Raw genomic sequence first — 19802 nt, forward strand, 5'->3', positions numbered from 1 at the left:
GTTACGCAACCAAGTTTAGTAATAGGTTTACACCAGCAGGCAGAGACTCTGGAATAATGATGCAGATGTGAGCCCAGTAAATAAAATAACCAGCTGTTCCTGCAAGAATGTGTAGAGACTGCTTGCCGTCGCCTCCTCCTATTGGTGCTGTGACAGTTTCATTTTCCTCAGAGGCAAGAAGCACAGGCATGCCCCTGAACATCTTCTGAGAGTTACTTCGTGATTTGGGGTCCTTGTCATCTGAGAAGAGCTACTCCTGCTAGGGACTATATGCAGGTATGCCAGGGTACACCTACCTACCCAGCCTGCTTAGTAACTCTTACATTATTCTTCTCTGTATCCTTTTTGAATATTGGTTTGATTCAGGGAGGTCACAAAAAGATGGATGGATGGATTTAGCAATTTCTTGTCCTCCTGCCTTAACAATATGCAGCAATGTGTTTTTTCTGTGATAGTGACATGTGAGTGAATTTACCTAATCAGTTGGATTATATTGTATACAATATTATTTGAATGAAAAAATCTAAAGTTTATTACAGGTAAGCTGTCATGCATTGGCAGTTGGATTATGCAACACCCTGTGGGAAATGATTTTTTTTATAAATCAATTTAAGGTTAGCCCACAAACTCGTAGCAGATACTCCAAACATAACAGGACACGTTCTGCAAGTGTGTCCCTGGAATTCTGTGTTCAGTTTTCTGTCTTTTGGCAGGGTTTGGGAAGGGAAGGAGCCTGTGCTTATCGTAGAGAGAGCAGGCTCTTATAAGCTATAGCCTGTTTGTTAGCTGGAGGAGAAGATGGATGGTGCGATGCTGCCAAGAACGTTTATTTTACATAAATAAAATAACCATTCTAAATATTTGTTCACGGTAGCGGATCAGGCATTTGTGACCCTTGGAACTGATGATGATTATTGCCGAGGAGCTCTGGTTCTTGGGCAGTCCTTGAGGAATCACATGACCTCTAGAAAGCTGGCTGTACTAATTACACCACAGGTCTCCAGTGCGATGAGGTAAGAATTCACAAATTCTCATTTGTAGTTAATGTGAAAAATAATCAGTTGCAAACAGGACTAAACCCAAGGTTTTCAACAGTGACTAGTGATTTTTGGGTTTCTCAATTTTGTATTTCCACCAAAAAAGGGCAGCATACCCTCCTAAAAATTAGGCTTCTTTAAGATGTCCCAGGTTCGGCACCTAAAATTACTAATCACTTGAAAATATTGCCCTAAGTCTCTGGTGGTGGAACATGTAAATATTTTTTTTTTTTTTTGTTTAAAAACAAAAACACATTACCGCTTACAGTCTGATTCCACAGCCATCCCATGTGCAGAACTCTCATTCGATCGCTTCACATCTAATAAATTAGTTGTATCAGGCCTGGACAACAATATGCTGGGAGACTCAGTTACTGCAGGACATGATGCATGTAAATCAGTAGATGGTAATCTTCCCTCTTACCACTGAACCAGTGCTGCAATATACTGCTGAAGGTGCTATCTTTTGAACGGGATGTAAAACAGAACACCACAGACTTCAATTGTTACATCTACTTATACTGGGTCTGAGTTTGGCTTTGTGTGCAGTGTGGGAACTGTGTACGTTGCTGATTCTGGATGCTGTGTGGTGGTGATCATAAAGCCGGGGGCAATTTTTCCTTCCTCCTCCCCCCCTTCCTCCCCCGCCCCCCAGGTTAGATGTACTGGTAAATCCATGCTTCCTGGATTTTAAGCGCAGGTCAAATCTGAATAGTATACTATCCCTGAATAAGGCTCTAAGATCTTGATAGTATGAATTTTAGAGCTGGATGGAATTATTTTATCTAATGAAGGTTTTTTGATGACCGTTTTCAAAAAATGTCCATTTTTTCCCAATTGAGAATAATATTTTCAAAAGCACCTAAAATGACTTGGGAGCCTAAATCTCAGTGAAAGTTATAGGACTTTTTGAAAACTTTACCCCACATAAAAAAACCCCAAGCAAACCAAATCTTAACCCCTTTCCCCCGCCATCATATTTTTGTGACTAATGACTGATTCTGAGAGCCAGTTAGTCCTTATTATATAAGCTTCAGAGTGCAGGGCTTTGGACAAAACCTAGGATATTGTAGGTGATACCATAACACAAATAAATTACCTTAAAAAGATTTTTTTCCTGTTCTAGGCTTGTAAATGTTGATGATCATCAATTTCAGTATTGTCTAGGAACGTTCTGTGAGTGATTATGAAGACACACCTTACTGAAATTCTTTTGAGAGGGTTTGAAGCAATAGTTATATATCTATATCTCACAAATTTTAAACATGTATAACTGTGAGGATAAATTTACTCTGAGTGGCACAGGGAGGTGCAAATAGCTGTACCAGCAAGGCCTTCTACACCATGGGGAGGGACCATGCACTGCAGAAGTGGCCTGTGGTGGTGGTTCTGCATGGCTACGCAATGAGAGGACAGCTTTACTGTCCACTTGGCAAATGCTATAATAGGGATGCACTGAAAATGTGAGAGTCCTAGTTACACGATCTCCCCAGCCAGAGCCAATCGCTTCTTGAAATGCACTGGCCCTTAGAAGAATGGAGGTTGTAATTTGTCCCTCTATAGTTACCTGTAGGGCAGATTTCTTGTTTACAGAGACCGTGCATCTTGGTTTACACTCTAGTTTGTGTGTGTTCGTGGGTTTTGTTTTTTTTTAAAACTGGACCCAGAATGACAGTCAGTTCTGATATCTGCATGCCAGAATTTTTGCACTATGTTTTAACTGAAGAAATGTTTCTAAATTCTGTTGTTCCTGTATGTTGCTTGCTTTATCAGGACTGCCCTCTGCAGTGTGTTTGATGAAGTGATTGAAGTGGATGCAATTGACAGTGCTGACTCAATGCACTTGGCTCTGCTGGAGAGGCCAGAGCTGGGTGTAACCTTCACCAAACTTCACTGTTGGACTCTCACTCAATATAGCAAATGTGTCTTTATGGATGCAGACACTTTGGTGAGTAGAGTGGTAATCATGTTGCTAGGATTCTGAGAGATGTTAAAGATAGCTGGGTAGGTTCTGCTAGACCAGGCTAGCCGCGTCCACAGGTTTGGCTGATTGCAGCTCCCACTGGCCATGGTTTGCCGCTCTGGGCCAATGGGCGCTGCGGGAAGCGGCGTGGGCCAAGGGATGTGCTGGCTGCCGCTTCCCGGAGCGGCCAACTGTGGCCAGTGGGAGCTGTGATTGGCTGAACCTGCGGATGTGGCAAGTAAACAAACTGGCCCGGCCTGCCGGGGGGCTTACCCTGGCAGGCCGCATGCCAAAGGTTGCCGATCCCTGTGCTAGACAAATCCAGACTGGTACCCATCAGAGTAAGGTGGCCCAAAGATCAAAAGAGTTTGTGCTGAAATAAAGCTGTCCAGTACAAATTATGGCCATGATCCCATGGGCCATCCTCTACACATAAACCGTTCATTTTTCAGGATTAGTTGGGCCATTTTATTGTTTATAATAGAAATAAAGTTAAATAGTTGAACATTTGTCTCTGGGTCTGAAAAACATTTCTATGAGCTGTGATCCTGTACTGTGTGTTGTATTTACCAAAAAAGAGAGAGATTCAGGGGAAATGTTTTTTATTAAATCTTTCCTTTTTGGGGTAAAGAAATGTATTTATTCACTATTTTATATATCTAATTTATAATTTTATATAAAAGAGCACCTATCCCATGCAATAGGCTTCTCTTAACCATTCAAATTTCAGGCCAGATCCTCAGTTAACGTAATATAGCATCTCTCCATTGAAGGAGCAATACAGAATTTCATCAGCAGAGGCTCTGGTCCTCAATGTTATAGTATAAACTGAGCAATCTTTCCTGCTCCCTTCAAAGCTTAAAAGAAGGAAACCTGCAAACAAACATACCAGGCAAACAATTCCAAAAATAAAGCCAAACAATTTTATAAAAACAAACTAGTGCTCCACTCAGCCGTCTCCAGAGTCGGTGCCAACCCAGTTCTTTCAGACACACAGCTTTCACCAGCCCTTATTACACTTGTTCAAACAGATGGGCTCTGCAGCATGCCCAGAAGGACCCGTTCTGTCTCTGTCTCTAGATATCTATATCTATAAAAATGTACCAGCAAGGCCTGGTTATATGCTGGGGTGTAAAAGTGTTGTTCTCCTTGTTGCACTAGAATATTTTGAGGGACTTGCCGTTTAAACCTGGTGATCGTGTTGTAATGTTATTAGGGTCACTGTTTTACCTTAGAACTTAAGGAAAGCGAGAAATATTATCTTATCAACTAACAAATGAAAGTTCTGATCTCCAGCCTCCTTTGTACTATCCCTGTTTAAAGTGCTCTAAATACTTAGAACTTCCCTGACAAGGATAGTAATTTAATCCATCAGTTTTGATTTAGCTGTCCAGATGTTAAAGGCAACACAATGTTCGTAAACTGTTACTTTAAAATTGTAAATTTGAGTTGTTTTTTTTTTTCCCCCCAAGGTGTTATGTAATGTTGATGAACTGTTTGATCGGGAAGAGCTTTCAGCAGCTCCTGATTCTGGATGGCCAGATTGCTTTAATAGTGGTGTATTTGTCTTTCGACCTTCTGTAGAAACTTATAACCATCTGCTGCAATTTGCTACTGAACATGGCAGCTTTGATGGTAAGTCTTTGAGAGAACATAGAGCAAGAAATTACCCTTACCCTCAACAAGACAATTCTCCACAACTGTAAAGGGCCGAGCGTACTACTTAGCAGAGCAGAGGGAGGAAATGACAATACTCAAGGTTTAATCTCTCAAAAAACCTCAGCTGACGTAAATTGTCATAGCTCCAGTTTACACTAGTTGAGGATCTAACCCTAGAACTATTGATCAGATAAGCTGGACAGGGGTTACCTGAATATTTCTGCCTCACTACTCATTATTTCATTTAAAACTTACATTAAAAAAAAAAAAATTCTTTCCTTTGTCTATATCCTATAAATAGAAACAGACAAATTGCTAACAGGGACAAAATCAGAAAGGCTAAGGGACACAATGAGTTGCACCTAGCAAGGGACATTAAAGGCAATAAGAAGAGGGTCTATAAATACATCAGGAGCAAGAGAAAGATGAAGGAAAGTGTAGGCTCTCTGCTTATTGGGGAAGGAGATCTAATAACAGATGACATCAAGATGACTGAGGTGTTTGTCTATTTTACTTCAGTCTTCTCTAAAAAGGTAAGTTGTTACTAGATACTTAACACAGTTAATATTAACAAGAATGGGGAAGGAACACAAGCCAAAATTGGGCTGGGGGGAACAAGCTGAAGAATATTTAGATAGGTTAGATGTATTCAAGTCAGCAGGGCCTGATGAAATTCACCCTAGAGTACGTAAGGATGTGATTGAAGCAATTTTGGAACCATTGATGATTATCTTTGAGAACTCCTAGAGGATGGTTTAAGCACCCGTGGACTGGAGAAGGGCAAATATAGTACCTATCTTTAAAAAGGGGAACAAAGAGAATCCAGGAATTATAGATCAGTCATCCTAACTTGGGTACCTGAAAAGATACTGGAACAGACTATTCCACAACCAATTTGTAAGCACCTAAAGATTCATCGGGCTAATAGGGTTCATAGGAATAGCAGGCATGGATTTGTCAGCATGGATTATGCCAAATCAACGTAATTTCCTTTTCTGACATTGTTACTGGCATCGTGGGTAAGGGGAAAGCTGTAGACATGATATAGCTTGATTTTTTTGTTAGGCTTTTGAGGCTGTTCCACATGTTGTTCACAAAAGCAAACTAGGAAAATGTAGTCTCTGATATGGCCTATAAGAAGAGTGGAAAACTGGTTAAAGACTGTACTTGGAGTAATTATCAATGGTTTGCTGTTAAACTGGGAGTAGGTATCTAGTAGGGTCCCACAGGGGTACTAGTCAATATTTTCAGTAATGACTTGGATTATGGAATGGAGAGCATACTTAAAAAATTTGCAGATGACCCCAAACTGGGAAGGATTGCAAACCTGGAGGTCAGGATTAGAATTCAACTTGACCTTGACAAACTGGAGAACAGGTCTGAAGTCAACAAGATGAATTTCAATGAAGACCAGTGCAAAGTGCTATGCTTGGAGAGGCATGATCAAATGCACATTGATTATGAATCAGCAGTGTCATGCAATAGTGAAAAAGACTAATATCTTTATGGGATGTATTAACAGGAGTGTCCTATATAAAACATGGGAGGTAATTGTCCAATTCTGCACTGGTGAGGTCTCAGCTGAAGTACTCTGTCCAGTTTGGGTGACTACACTTTAAGAAAGATGTGAACAATTTGGAGAGAGTCCAGAGGAGAAGGAAACAAATGATAAAATGTTCAGAAAACCTGGGCAATGAGGAAGAGATTTTTTTTTTAACCAAAAAAAAAAAAAACCCTGGACATACTTAGTCTTGAGAGAAAAAGACTGAGGGTGGATCTGATAAGTCTTCAAATATGTGAAGGGTTGTTACAAAGACTATGGTGAGCAAATGCTGAAGGTAGAAGAAGCACCAATTGACTTAATCTGCAGAAGGGGAGATTTATGTTGGATATTAAGGAAAATTTTCAAGGATAGGTAAACTCTGGAATAGACTTCCAGAGGAGGTTGTGGAATCCCCATCACTGGCAGTTTTTAAGAATAGGCTTGACAAACACCTGTCAGGGATGGGCTAGGTTTACTTTGTCTTGCCTGCATGCTCAGGGGTGGACTAGGTAACCTCTCAAGGTCCCTTCCAGTCCAGCATTGCTAGGATTCTGTGATTCTATGAACTTTTAATTTCTGTTTCCTTCCATTCTTTATTATTTGATGATTTAGTAAGTGTATGTATTTCTCATCCTATGAAATTCATGCTGTATAATTATATTTTGTATTTATATTAACTTTCAGTATATTAGCCAGTAGGCTAATTCTGCAAACAGTTACACACTGGCATCAAGCTGTTGCTTTTGTTACCTCATCTTCCCACCCACCATCACCTCGGTTGTCTCTTTTGTCTACTTGCTGCTGCTTACGGGCAATTTTTACCCAATTTGAAGATTTTTTGCAGTTTCTTCTCATACACATACTGGCTTTTGAAAGCAAGACAGCACTGAATAGTCATATAACTTCCTCTTTGGAGCCTAAAGGATTAAGCTAAAATACAGTGGGGGACACAGATTTACCTCATGACTCTGGGCTAGATTGTGCTTTCGTTGTGCAGCTGCAGGAACAGAACAGGGAAGGAGCATTGGCTCGTGCTCCACTGGCTGGCTTGTGAAGGAGGTGGAGCCCAGGCTCCAACCATGTGTTCGGGGGGAGCAGGAAATGGGTGCACAGCACCCACTTATCCTGCATGCCCAGGCTCAAGGTCCAGGGAGACTGCACAGGATTATAAAGCCGTGTGGGTATGTAGCCCAAATCACTCAAGTTTTAGACCAAAGAGTCTCACTTGCACTCATTTTTTCTTTTTTCAGCACTGAATTTTCTCTTCGCTATTAAATCTTCAAACAAATTGTAGCTTACATGAACATTTTGTTGATGCTGTTTGTAATTTTATTTATTCTCTAGGTGGTGATCAAGGCTTATTAAATAGTTTCTTCAGTAACTGGGCAACAACAGATATTGGCAAACATTTACCGTTTATCTACAATTTAAGCAGTAGTGTTATCTACACATATGTTCCTGCTTTCAAACAGTAAGTAGTATTACTGGTGGATGATTGCAATTCTATACAACCCTTTAATATATTTTGCCCATTTATAAGAGAAAAGGCTAGTGACCCATTCTGAAACTTGTTGAGTAGGAGTTAGTCTAACACAATAGTCCACAATGTGAAGTCGTGTGACAAGAAATTGGAATACAGTAATGCAGAGCCTTTATTATCTGCTCTGATACAGAATACCAAGATTTCTCAACGCTTAGTATTGTTAAATAGCTCTTACAATAGAGAACAAAAGTAAAAGTTGGAATAGTATTACTTGAATTGATATATCTTGGTTGATATGTCACTTCAGTGACACTTTCCTTATATTTTGCAGACCACAGATTACCTAATGGCACAGTTCCGATATTCTTACTGCAAAAGTAGCCCCATTGATTTTCATTAGTTTCTCACAGTGTAAGGGTATTGAAATCTGTCCATAAGATTCTTCCTTGAAGCAAAATCGGTCTAGCAATTATTATATGATTTCAAATGCTCTTCTTTTTTTCTCTTTTAATAAACTTTTATGGTACACTGTTATAGGTATGGCTATATGAAATTCTTTCAAAAATGGGTCATGAATTCGATGATCCATTAGTGTGAATTACGATGAACTTCTTTTGAAGCTTTCACTGGATAATTTAAATACTGGAACCACAATAATCAATAATTTTTACTGCTTTGATATTCAGTAAAGTGATTTTTATTAGTTTGGAGGGGAACATGCAAGAAGAGATGAACTATTTCCATTGGAATCAGCAGTAGGAAACAAGTGACAATGCAGTCTTTTATTTTCTTTCTTTCAAGCAAAGCAATTCAGATTAATAAAATAATTTAATTCAATAGCTTTCAATTATTCTGCATAACTGAGATCACATCTGGTGATATTTCATTGACCTCTTATTAATGTATTGTCACGAGTAGCTGTTGCAAGATGTCATGCCTGCCACTTATGAAATGCCAGTCAGGATGTATTCATTCCTATCCCGCAACCTTGTATTTCTCTCCTCTACAGTTTTGGCAGAGATGCAAAGGTAGTTCATTTTTTGGGGCCAGCAAAGCCCTGGCACTACAAGTACAACTCTCAAACAAGAACAGTTATGCAGGATGACTCCACCTCAGGATCTCAGCACCAGTTCTCATTTCTTGTACTCTGGTGGAAGATATACTATGCTAACATATTGCCTTTGTTAGAAAAACTTCCAGAGGTGGAAGACACAGAATCCCAGGGACAAAAGGTAAAGTGCTATCTTGGAAAAGAGACTAGCGGGAATATGCCAAAATCAAAACACCAACAAAAATTCCATAAATAAAAATAAATTACTATCTTGACTTCTTTTTGGCCTGGGGAGTTGAGTGAGATGGGAAGGCATGATGGCTTTTGAACGGCAATAAACCTGCAGTGACTTTTTAGTGCAGATGTTGTCTAGAGATGGATGTGATAACTGAACCTCTGTGTAAAGTATTAGCTGCTTATTATTAGTGCTCCAAAGATTTTTCCTTTGTATCAAAAGTAAACATAATTGATGAATAATGTTTGTAAACTGACACTTAAACCTCCCAAAACCTCTCTCCAAAAGCGTGGCAGCCAGATTTTCGGCTGGTGTAAATCAGCATTGCTACACTGTCTTTGATAGAGCTAAGATGATTACCGTCAGCTGAAGACCTGGTGTGGGAATGCAGTCACTTTACCTTTTTTCAGAACTGCATTGTAACTGTTCGTATGAGGGTCATAGCTTCTCAGCTTATTGAATAAAGTTGCCCTGAAAAAGGTCTGAATATTTATGCTGAGGAAATAGTTTGCTATAGCTTTACAGCTGAAAGCATGCTGCTGTAAAGCATGCAGTTTGGCACTTCAATTTTAATTTAAAGGTAAAACTTAAAAATTAGTTCTCTCATTAAGAAATATACTCTTAATTTGCATATTTAAAGTGGCTAGAGTAGACTAGTTGCTGATAAATAGATTAGATTGTGGTTTCAAAAGAGAGAAAGCAGCAACTAGAAGTAGTGGGGACAGAGAATACTTTGATTTTGATTGATACGCATTATAAATTTCATCTCCTTGATACATGCAAATGAATTTTCACAACTGTGTTTAGAATTGGATGATGATAATCATAAAAACTTCAACAGGCCCATAAAATCAGTTGGAGTATTGCCACTGATGTGAAGAGAATCGGTTTGTAAAACCTTTCTTATGCCTAGCAAACTGGGAAGGAGGAGAGAGGAAGGGGAACTGCAGGTTATAGATATTTGCAATTTTTGTTTGCCTAACTTTTGTCCCTCCTATACTTGGTAGAATAAAGAAACAATAGAGGTAAGCTAGCATGGAAATTGAATAATTTCTTCTCAGTGGACGGGGGTGGCTTTAAGGTTTGTATTAAGGGCTTGATCCATCTCCTACTGAAGTCTATGGGAGTCTTTCCATTGACTTTAATGGGTGTTGGATTGGCTACGAAGTTTAGGTAGGAGACTCTCACTGAAACCTGTGCCCCAGTCTGGGGATAAAAGAAACCCCTTCAGATTCTGTAGCTCTTTATTCCTTAACTTCTATAGGGCCTGTGGCAATCAACAAGAAAATACCACAGTAGAACCTTGTGTCATGAAGAAAGTGTAAATATTTTTTATAATTTGTTAAATCACACATCATAAAACAATTTTTTGCAAAATTCTTCTTTTAGTGATGTGATGTAATTTGTTTTTTCTAGCACATTTTCAGTGGAGATGAAATTAGACCAAAAAATGAGAATCCTCTGATCAATTCTCTGCAAATCCCTGTGTTTCCAGAACAGACATCTGAAATGGACATCACTACTTGTCCACTGGAAGAGTTTGATACTAAAACAGTAAGTACAAACTGTATATTTCTTGTGAATATCTATGTATATTTTTACATATTGGGCACTACCAGTGATGGACATTTTTATGATGACACATGTAAGCCTCTAAACAAAATTTAATTTAAGCATTTGATCTTGATGATAACATCCTCCTCAATTTAGTTCTAGTGTTTTAATTCTCTCACTGGATTCAGAAGTAAATTCAAGTCTCATCATGAAAATTTATGGTCTTTGATCTTCAGTCAAGAATGGCTCTGATGTATCTGGAGGTTAAAAAAATTTGTATTGAACATTGCCAAGAGAATATTTGACAAGTTAGTGGGTGCTAAATAAATCCTAGGGAAATTCTACTGCCAAAGTAACCTCATTGAATTACAGTATTCTGATCATTGTATAAATTTAAAGCTGGAATCTTCTTTTATCCATAATATCTACAGAGATTTCTGTTTAAAACTTAAGTGTATTCCTCAAAGACTGTTTCCTAGTCTGCATTCCTCTGATATAGATGTACCGTTCACTTCTGCAAGGCAGTTTAAGTTCCCCTTTGAGTACTTGTTTTACACTTGTGTATGTCAATTTACTTAATTGGAATAGCTTATATGCTTACTGGAGTGAGGTCACTTGGATGCACATTATTCTGTTCATCCTGGCTCCTTAGAGCCTTGTCCATAATAGCACTTTCATACCATGCAGGGCTACTAACCATAAAAGTTTTTGTTTTGTAATACTTGCTATATTATGGTAGATTGGGAGAAAGTAAATCAAATTGTAGCTTCAGTGTCACCTGCTGTTTGTTTTTACTGATTACACTCCCAATGCATCCGATGAAGTGAGCTGTAGCTCACGAAAGCTTATGCTCAAATAAATTGTTTAGCCTCAAAGGTGCCACAAGTACTCCTTTTCTTTTTACTCCCAATACAGTGGCCAAATGAAATATAATTTTCCTCATTTTTAATGGCAAAATCTGTGTCAAGGCTTCATAACGGTACTGTGTTCGTGTGTTGTAAATATATCACTATTTTAGTGTTTCTTGACCATTATTGTAGAGAAGTGTAGTGGTTAGAGTTTTTAGAGGGAAACTGCAAATGAACTATTTGCAAGAATCCCTTTTTTAAAAACTGAATTTATTTAAAGGATTTTAATTTTTGTTGAACCTTTCTGATGGTGTTGGAATGTTGTTAGACCCAGACTATTACCATATACCATATACACTACTGCGTGGTAATTCTAAAACACGTTGCTTAACAACGTAGTTCTTTGGGTTTTTAAAAATATCTTTAAATTGCTAGTTTTATACAAGCTACTCATTTAATTTTTCATTAAAATAAAATATGAATGCTTCATCAAGAGATTATGTAAACTAGGATTAAGGGCCTCCCACTTAAAATGGCCTAACTCCATTGACCTCATGGAGTTGTTTCTGTTTTACTTTGGTGTAAGTGAAAAGACACTCACGCTTAAGGGCTCTATGTTCTGATTGCCAGAAGAAGTGAATGTGTATTTCTGTTAACCTATGTAGACCTGAATACAGTTTCTCTACTTCATCTCTATTATGGATCACCTTGATCTGCTCTCATTCTGTAGATAGAAATTGCTTGCCTAGCCATAGAGCAAACTGAACTTCTAGCATCTCTTTTCCATCCTTCATTCCTCCAGCTGAAATTATTTTCTACTGTACAAATTCTGTTGGTGTAAAAACTGTGAGGAAAAAGCAAGAATTAATAAAAACTTTACATTTCAGCCACCTGTACCTCAAGTTGAACAACCCAGTTCTGAAATCAGTCTCCCTGAGCCAGACCAGCCATTAGAACAGCTTGCCTTTCATCCTGCCCCTCAGCAAATCTTGGAACTGGTACATACAACTTTGTGTTCCATCCTTGTTGCAAGTCTTTGTGCATTTACTTCATTCTTTGCCAGCACAATTTTGGGAGAGATCAGCTAATTATGATTTAATTTAACATAAGTATGTCTTAGCTAATCAGGCAGATATAGAAATGATTTCTCTGTATAATTTCTTAGCCATTTCCAGTCCTTTTTTATGAAGCTCTCTTTAATATTTGTGAATTTTCTATCTGAATGTACACCCCCCTCCAAAAAAGAAAAAAGTGGTAAATTTGTGAAATTAGTCTTGGTTATCTTGTAATAAATAGTTGTTTCAATTATAATTGGTGTTCAAAGCTCAAATGTACTATCTGCTGAAATAATTTAAGATAAATATAATAGGTTAAATCTTGGTTCCATGGAAGTCAATGGGAGTTTTGCTACTGACTTGGACAGAGTCAGGATTTCACCCATAATATTTAATCTTCTGTCAATAATAATATCCAAAGGTTAGCTTTAATCCATGTAATAAAGGTAAGTACATGGGTTAGCATGTATTAGTAGGGATTATATATTTACTTAAGAAATCCGTGCCAGATTTTGTCACATGTGCATATCTCCAGGGAGTAAGTATACTCTGTAAAATGTTTTGTTCCTTGGTTGTTGGGCCTCAAGTAAACGTACTGGGAGCTGAGCAGAAAGATCTGCTGAGTTTTATTTTGAAACTGCCTTATTATGAATTTCTTACAAGTGTTCAAAGGATTATGTGGACCCTTCTGAATGAGATAAGTCAGTTCTTCTTTGCTCATAACATCAGAGGAGCTGCTTCTCGGCGTGCCTTTCTGAGCAGAGTATTCGGATGGAGCAAACTTTCAACTACTACTTTATCAGCTGCCATAGTATTTAGATAGTTGGTATTAAATCCACAATATTTTAAATTTGGTAGGTACTATATGAAAAGGCTTGAAATATTAGACAGTTTTAGGAGTGCAAAATTTCTGATGAAACATTATCTGTAATGTACTTTACAAACATGACCAATAGTCTAACAGTCAAACAAGTCAGACAAAATAAATGCCAGATAAGTGTCCTGTGGATTTTTTTTTTAAATATAAATCTGATTTAGGAACTCATTAACACAAGGATTTCTACTGAAATCTTCCTATGGTTCTTCAGTTTCCATCAGTAGTCACATGTCGGGCATATGCCATTAATACTACAGTAATATTGCTGTCTGCCCCTCATGGTTTGGAGAGGCACTACAGTAAATAGCTTCACGCTTTTTCTTCTAATTATTACTTAAGAGTTTTGTCATGCTATAAGGAAAATTAAGATTGAAGTCATTTAGCAGGCAGCACTCTCAAACTGAACGAACTGTTCCATCCTTTTCTGCTTGTCAGATGGTCTATTCTTTTACTTGAATTCTCACTTTATCCTTTGAATGACTTGATAGATGATATACTGTAAAGTAAAATCTCTCTCTGTTAACCTGCGTGCGCATTGGGCGTCATATCTACGTATAGATTTTATTTAAGCAGATGTTAGGAATTTTTACATTCTGCCCTTCGCTATATATTCATCTGATCCTTGGTTTTTGTTATGGACTACTTTGTCAGGTCAATTAATAATTTTTCTTCCCTACATTATACTTGATTTTATAGAAATGATCCTTAATTGACATGTCCAGAAAGGAAGATCTCTTAGATCTTCATCTGGAGTCAAACAGAACAGTTTGTTACAGATAGCATATATCAAAGATAAAATGTATGAAAATTGGTGGTTGCATTCTGGATCGTCATACTTGCCTGAGTAAGGGCTATTTGTATGAGTAGTGGAATACAGGGTGAGGTCCTAGGTCAGTCTGGAATATTGATTTTGTTTAAGTCATGCATGTGAAACAGGGTGGGTATATCATAGGTATTACAGAAATGAAATTCCTTTCACAGTATATTAATTTCCCTCTAATTGATTAAATTATCAGTACTTGTTCATTATCTTTTATTCACATAATAACCTTTGCTAATAGAGTCTCCAAACCAAAATTAGCAAATTTGAAATATCCCTCAGAGGAGCAAACTATCTGTGCATTGAATGGTCGTTGTTTTAATTAAAATTTACAAGAGCTTCAGGATGGTTAGTGAGACTGGTGTCTGACAAATGCTGTTTCTAGCCTGAGTTCTTACTGCCTTGTCCATTAACTCTTTGGAGACCAGACAAAACTATGATCCCAGCCTGGCACTGGGATCTGCTAATGTAGATACCTCTGTCCATGTGGAGTCCTGCTAAAGTTATTCAGACTCTGCACAGGTATAGAGCGTTATTCATATGTATCTTCATTAAAAACCTCCTTTTTTTGTTCGCATTTCTGAATTTGCCAGATTGTGAGTTAAGACGAGGAAATCTGTTTGACTCTTTCAAAGATACTTTGCCAAGTGATACAGCTGCGAAAATGTGACCACATCATGGAAATCATAATGAACAATGTCTTCAAGATAATTTTGGTTTGGATAATTACAATTTAGAAACTGATTTTTAAGGCTAATGAAGTGACTGCTTTGCTCTGTCCTGCCTCCTTTCCTAGGATGAGCCTACCCATCATATTTCTGAGCTATCCACTCCGCTCAAACCAGGAGAGCCAAATGCAGAAGATGAACGGAAGAAGTGGGAGGAAGGCCGCATGGACTACATGGGGAAGGATGCTTTTGAACATATTAAAAAGAAATTGGATACATTTTTAAAGTAGACTTAATTGTAATGCAATATATTGACCAGCCACTGTTTGCGTTTATGGTGTACATGCAACCCCGGGATGTTTTGTTATCTTCCTTTGATACTGAAGTTAAAATGGACCTCCTCTATTTTAAGAAAAAAATTGCAAACATAGCACCACTAACTTTTTAACTCTGGTGTGTGCCTCATATTGATTGTTGACCAATAGTGCCTCATGAAGTAGTAGTGCAGAAATTGTGACATCTCCACTTGACATCCCTGCATTAAGGAAAAAGTCCTATAGTATTCTGCAGTAATATCCAAAATATTAGAACTGGTAACATTAAACTTCCAGAGGAGATTAGATTAATCTAGAGGATTTCCACCTTTAGAAAATGCTGCAAATCCTTTTTTATGAAAGCTTTTCCACCGGAACCAAAGTGACTTTCACACCATCAACGATTATACATAAGCTGACAAAGAGAAAATCCAAAGGAGAAAACTGTGGCTCCACTGAAATCAATGCCAAAACTCCCGTTGACTTCAGTGGTGCTAGGCTTTCACCTGGATACTCCAAGAAGTCCACTGGGGGCTCTGTTCTTGCTATTCTACTTTAGGTGGAAGGTGCCCAGGTTCAAAGCTAATGGGCAACAGTACAACTCTAAAATAGATGGTAATGGTGTTACTAGTTTCTTTTGGATCATTGCGATAAACTGCTACAGGATTTTTATATGTTACCTTAATCTGTATATTCAGGGTTTCTCATGTTTTATTATGTATTTTATTAGCTAAATGGTTGAGAGAGAAAAAAAAAACACTATATAGGCCTATAGGCCTTCATAACGAACAGCTGTTCTGCCTCATTCTGGTGCTTTAAATGAATTTGTTTACCAGTGCTCCAGACTGCATTTCACAAAGGCACTAAATCCATTAGATGGTACTTTTCTATATTGAAGGCAGTTTGTGTGCATCTGAGACAGATAACTGACACCTATTTAATAAAACAGCTATTTATTAGCTACAAACTAAGGACCTATTTCCAGAAACCGATACAACTGTGTGTATAGTTATTGTCAGTGGGACTCTGCTGTATTAACTATACTTGTGAGGGTACTGCTTTGCAGATTTGGGCCTTCAGATTTAACTTTAATCACGTTGTTGAATAAAAATAAATACATTTCAGAAGACCGAGAAACTTGACAGATTTTTCTAATTTGGTAACTCTTGCATTGCATCTTGAAACTTCAGCTCTGGTATTACCAGAGCTGGAAATTAGAGTTATACAACACTTGATGCAGGACTTCTTTAAACATTTTGGGTCATATTGTCACTAGTTTTTAAGTTGCAGAACTACCTAATAAAATCATTTGGGAACTCTGCTTAAAAAAAAATCAATGGCATAATTTATCGCTTCTTGGTAAGAGGAATGTACACAGAATTCTACTGAGGAAAAGAAAAGATAGCTTCTTCCCCCCCAGAATCCTGCACAAATTAATCCACTAGGAAAGCAGCAAGAGAATCCAAAGGAGTGGAAGAAAGAAAACATTTGAAACCTTTTTTTTTTTTTTTTTTTTTTTTTGAATGTGTCTGTAAGGAATTATTGTCACTTTCATGAGTCTAACTACCTCCACTTTTACCCATCTTGTCTCTTATTTACTTTTAGGGAAGTGATTTGGGTGTTTAAGAGAATTCTCAGTTTTATGAGGAATATTGCCAATGCGACCTAAACAGTTTGAAGATTGTTTAAATGGAAAGACTTTTTTTTTTTTAAAAAAAAAAGTGAACTCATGTTTTGTGCAGCTACATTTTGTGCAGTTACTACTGCATCTTACTGGGCATGTTAATTAGATTATGGGGGAAATTACTGACTTAAAGGGAAAATCAGTAATTCTAAAAGATTTTCAGAGTAGGTTTATTACCGTAAAGTATTAAAGTGAAAGGAGGGATCAGGGAGCATATCTGAAGGGAGCTAGGATGTGAATTTGCACCCTGTGGTGGTTATACAGTATTTTTCCAAGAAAACTAGATTTAAGGAATGTCTGATGTACCACAATAACATGTACTTAATGAGAAATTCATCTTTAATATTTAGAAAGAAATCTTTGACATCTTTTTCGGCTGGTGTTTAGAAAGGATTTGGTCCAGTTGTTGATGCTTTTCCCCCCCCCAAAGTATTGGAATACTGAGGAGGATGAGCTCAGGAAGAATAGTGCACAGGGAAGAAATTTGAGTCACTTGTGCTTGGCCTCCTTAGACTAGTTGTGTTCTTTTGAAACATGTACAATATGATTTTCAAAAGTGCTCCTACATCCTTATATAGGACAGGAATAGCTTAATAGTTGCTTTTGAAAATCACACCCATATTGTACTAATGCACCTGGCAGTGGCAAATTCTGCTCATGTTAGCTTAATGGTTCAAGGTAATTTCTGTGGTTACATACCAACTACAGAGGAAGAATGAAGTGATGTTGATCTGGGAACCAAATATTCAATGGCAGACTGCAACTATTGTGAATTTGAAAGATGCTGGACGCACATCATGGGGCAAGAGTTGAACAATACCTTTTTAGAGCAAGTTTGACTGTAGGAATGTAGTGTGAATTTGTTTTGTAGCTGTGGTCTGAATCTCCACCAAGTCTTGTGAATTTGAACTGATCTATGGAAGTGACGTTTGTTAGGCTCTGCTTATTATATTAACAACTTCATGATATTTTGTATGGTCACTTGTTACCAATGTTGCTGAAGTTCTACACTGCCATCTAAATAAGGATCAGGACTCCTACCCGTAAGTACAGAATCAAACAGTGAAACTTCCTGCAGAGCAGAAGGCTCAGCCAAGTCTGTAAACACCACTTAAGTTCCTAATGTGTTTAAGTGATGAATAGTCTTTGTACTAAAGTGAATGTCGCACAGAGAAATCAGAAAGGGAAAAGGCTTGAAGTAATCATGTCCATTATAGGGCTGGTGCAGGATTACAGTTCAAATTTCCATTGTGGCTGGGGAGTATCCTTCTTGAGTGATTGGTTACTTTTAAATATGTTTGTTATTAAATTGGTATTCTGGTGTCAGTAGTATGGTGAACAGTATTTGCAAACATAAGCTATGCTTGTCTGCTTAGTGATAGCTAGTAGGCGTAAAGTTTTTCAATCACTGTTCGTGGACTGATTGAGTTTCCACTCATTGTTTTGACTTCATTTTTTTCTATAAAATGAAATTGCGACTTGTTTCCCTTTTTGTTTGTATTTTTTTCCCCACGGTGACTGAATATATTCTTTTCACATGAGACTGTTGTTTAGTTGCAAGTTTTCATCTCATTTTGTTTCAAGAAAAACTCAAGAGAGTGGTTATTTGTTAGAGAGCTGAGTACATATTTACTAAATGTGTAGACAATGAATTTTCAAAAAGTGTGTTGAAATATAGTTGCCAGTGTCCAGTGGGAATCTACTGAGGTGAATCAATAAAGTGGTAGAGTGTGCACTTTGATGTGGGAAATTCAAGTAGGGTTTTTCTGTAAGAAGCATTGGTGTAGTCACAGAGTAAGCTTTGGGGGTGGATTTTCCCCTGAACAACACATCTTTTCTCAGTGTCAATTAGGAAGGGCTGGTAGGTAGAGACCTACCTCTTGTCTCTACTGGACACACTGTAATAATGATAAGGATATAGAGGTAAATGACTGGCATAAAGAGCTCCTGCTGTCCAATCTGTGTCAAGAATGGATGAGCAATTTATGGGGTTTTGAAAGGCTATATTAAAATAAAGCTCTCAAGGAGCTATTGATGTGAGAGAGTCCCTCTTTCACTTAAAGGGGACATCTTTATTTAATTAAAACCTGCTCATCGGTCTCTCCCCTCACATGTTTATGATCAAAAAGAATTAATCCCAGCTAGAATCAGAGTAATTCTCACTTGCAGTGTAACCATCAATTGTGTGGCTTAATAATTTGGATCTGGTGTGGGTGGGCCGCAAGCGGAGAACACTTCAGGTCATTTCCCCAGTACCATAGTAATAGGAGTGTGTAGATCTATCCCTGAAATATCTCTTGCATCCATTTCCTAACATCATGCTTGAGGCCTTTCAATTTGGATATTCTTGGAAAGTAGCAAGACTGTTTAACTTCATGCCAGGGCAGTCCGTCCTGTATTTTGCTGTGAATTTTACATCTATTTTTGTTTTGCAAAGCTGGAACATAAAAATACCTAATTCTTATTTCCACTGTATTCTGTTAAGTAATAGGAACTTGTATTGTTAACAGTGGTTGGTATTATTTGCAAGCCTCAGGCAGGGCTGCTGTTAGGGTGTAGCAAGCAAGGCAATTGCTCTGGGGCCCCACTCCACCGGGGACCCTGTGTGGCAGGGCTTGGGCTTCAACCCTCTGGGGCTTGGGCTTCAGCTTCAGCCCTGTGCGGCAGGGCTCAGGCTTTGGCTTCAGAAATGTTGCAGAAATCCAATGTGTGAGCAGATAAGGGAGGTGGGGTAGGGGCCCACTCCTTAGTTTCTCCCAGGGCCCCAGTGAGTCTAACATCTTTCCTGAGGCCAGGGATGGTATTGGTTCAGTAGAAAAATGTCTGCAATGTGCCTGTGTTTTTTTTAACAGATCTGATTATCTGGTCAATTCCTCTACTGGGGATAAATTATAACTTCAGCTATCTCGAATTCTTGTGATATTTTTTTTTGGCCAATAACATCAATGAGAAGATGGTCAGCAAATAGAAAAATCTTCTCATTGATTTTTAACTTTTTTGTTTTGCATTTG

General features: G+C 38.0%; 1 protein-coding gene across 2 annotated transcripts in view; it reads left to right on the plus strand.

Moving 5' to 3' along the window:
• GYG2 (glycogenin 2) overlaps window positions 1–19802 on the plus strand; it is a 30916-nt gene extending 11114 nt beyond the window's left edge. Inside the window, exons 2-10 of one of the 2 annotated variants that reach the window (XM_073354157.1) lie at window positions 172–276; window positions 875–1013; window positions 2811–2985; window positions 4473–4635; window positions 7547–7673; window positions 8695–8917; window positions 10388–10525; window positions 12261–12371; window positions 14922–19802. In XM_073354157.1, coding sequence (XP_073210258.1) covers window positions 958–1013; window positions 2811–2985; window positions 4473–4635; window positions 7547–7673; window positions 8695–8917; window positions 10388–10525; window positions 12261–12371; window positions 14922–15083 — 1155 coding nt within the window. In that variant the 5' untranslated portion in view covers window positions 172–276; window positions 875–957 and the 3' untranslated portion in view covers window positions 15084–19802. The remainder of the gene's footprint in view (window positions 1–171; window positions 277–874; window positions 1014–2810; window positions 2986–4472; window positions 4636–7546; window positions 7674–8694; window positions 8918–10387; window positions 10526–12260; window positions 12372–14921) is intronic. The other variant, XM_073354150.1, reaches the window with a different exon arrangement.

Source organism: Lepidochelys kempii, chromosome 1 (assembly GCF_965140265.1).
Source record: "Lepidochelys kempii isolate rLepKem1 chromosome 1, rLepKem1.hap2, whole genome shotgun sequence".
Lineage (NCBI taxonomy): Eukaryota > Metazoa > Chordata > Testudines > Cheloniidae > Lepidochelys > Lepidochelys kempii.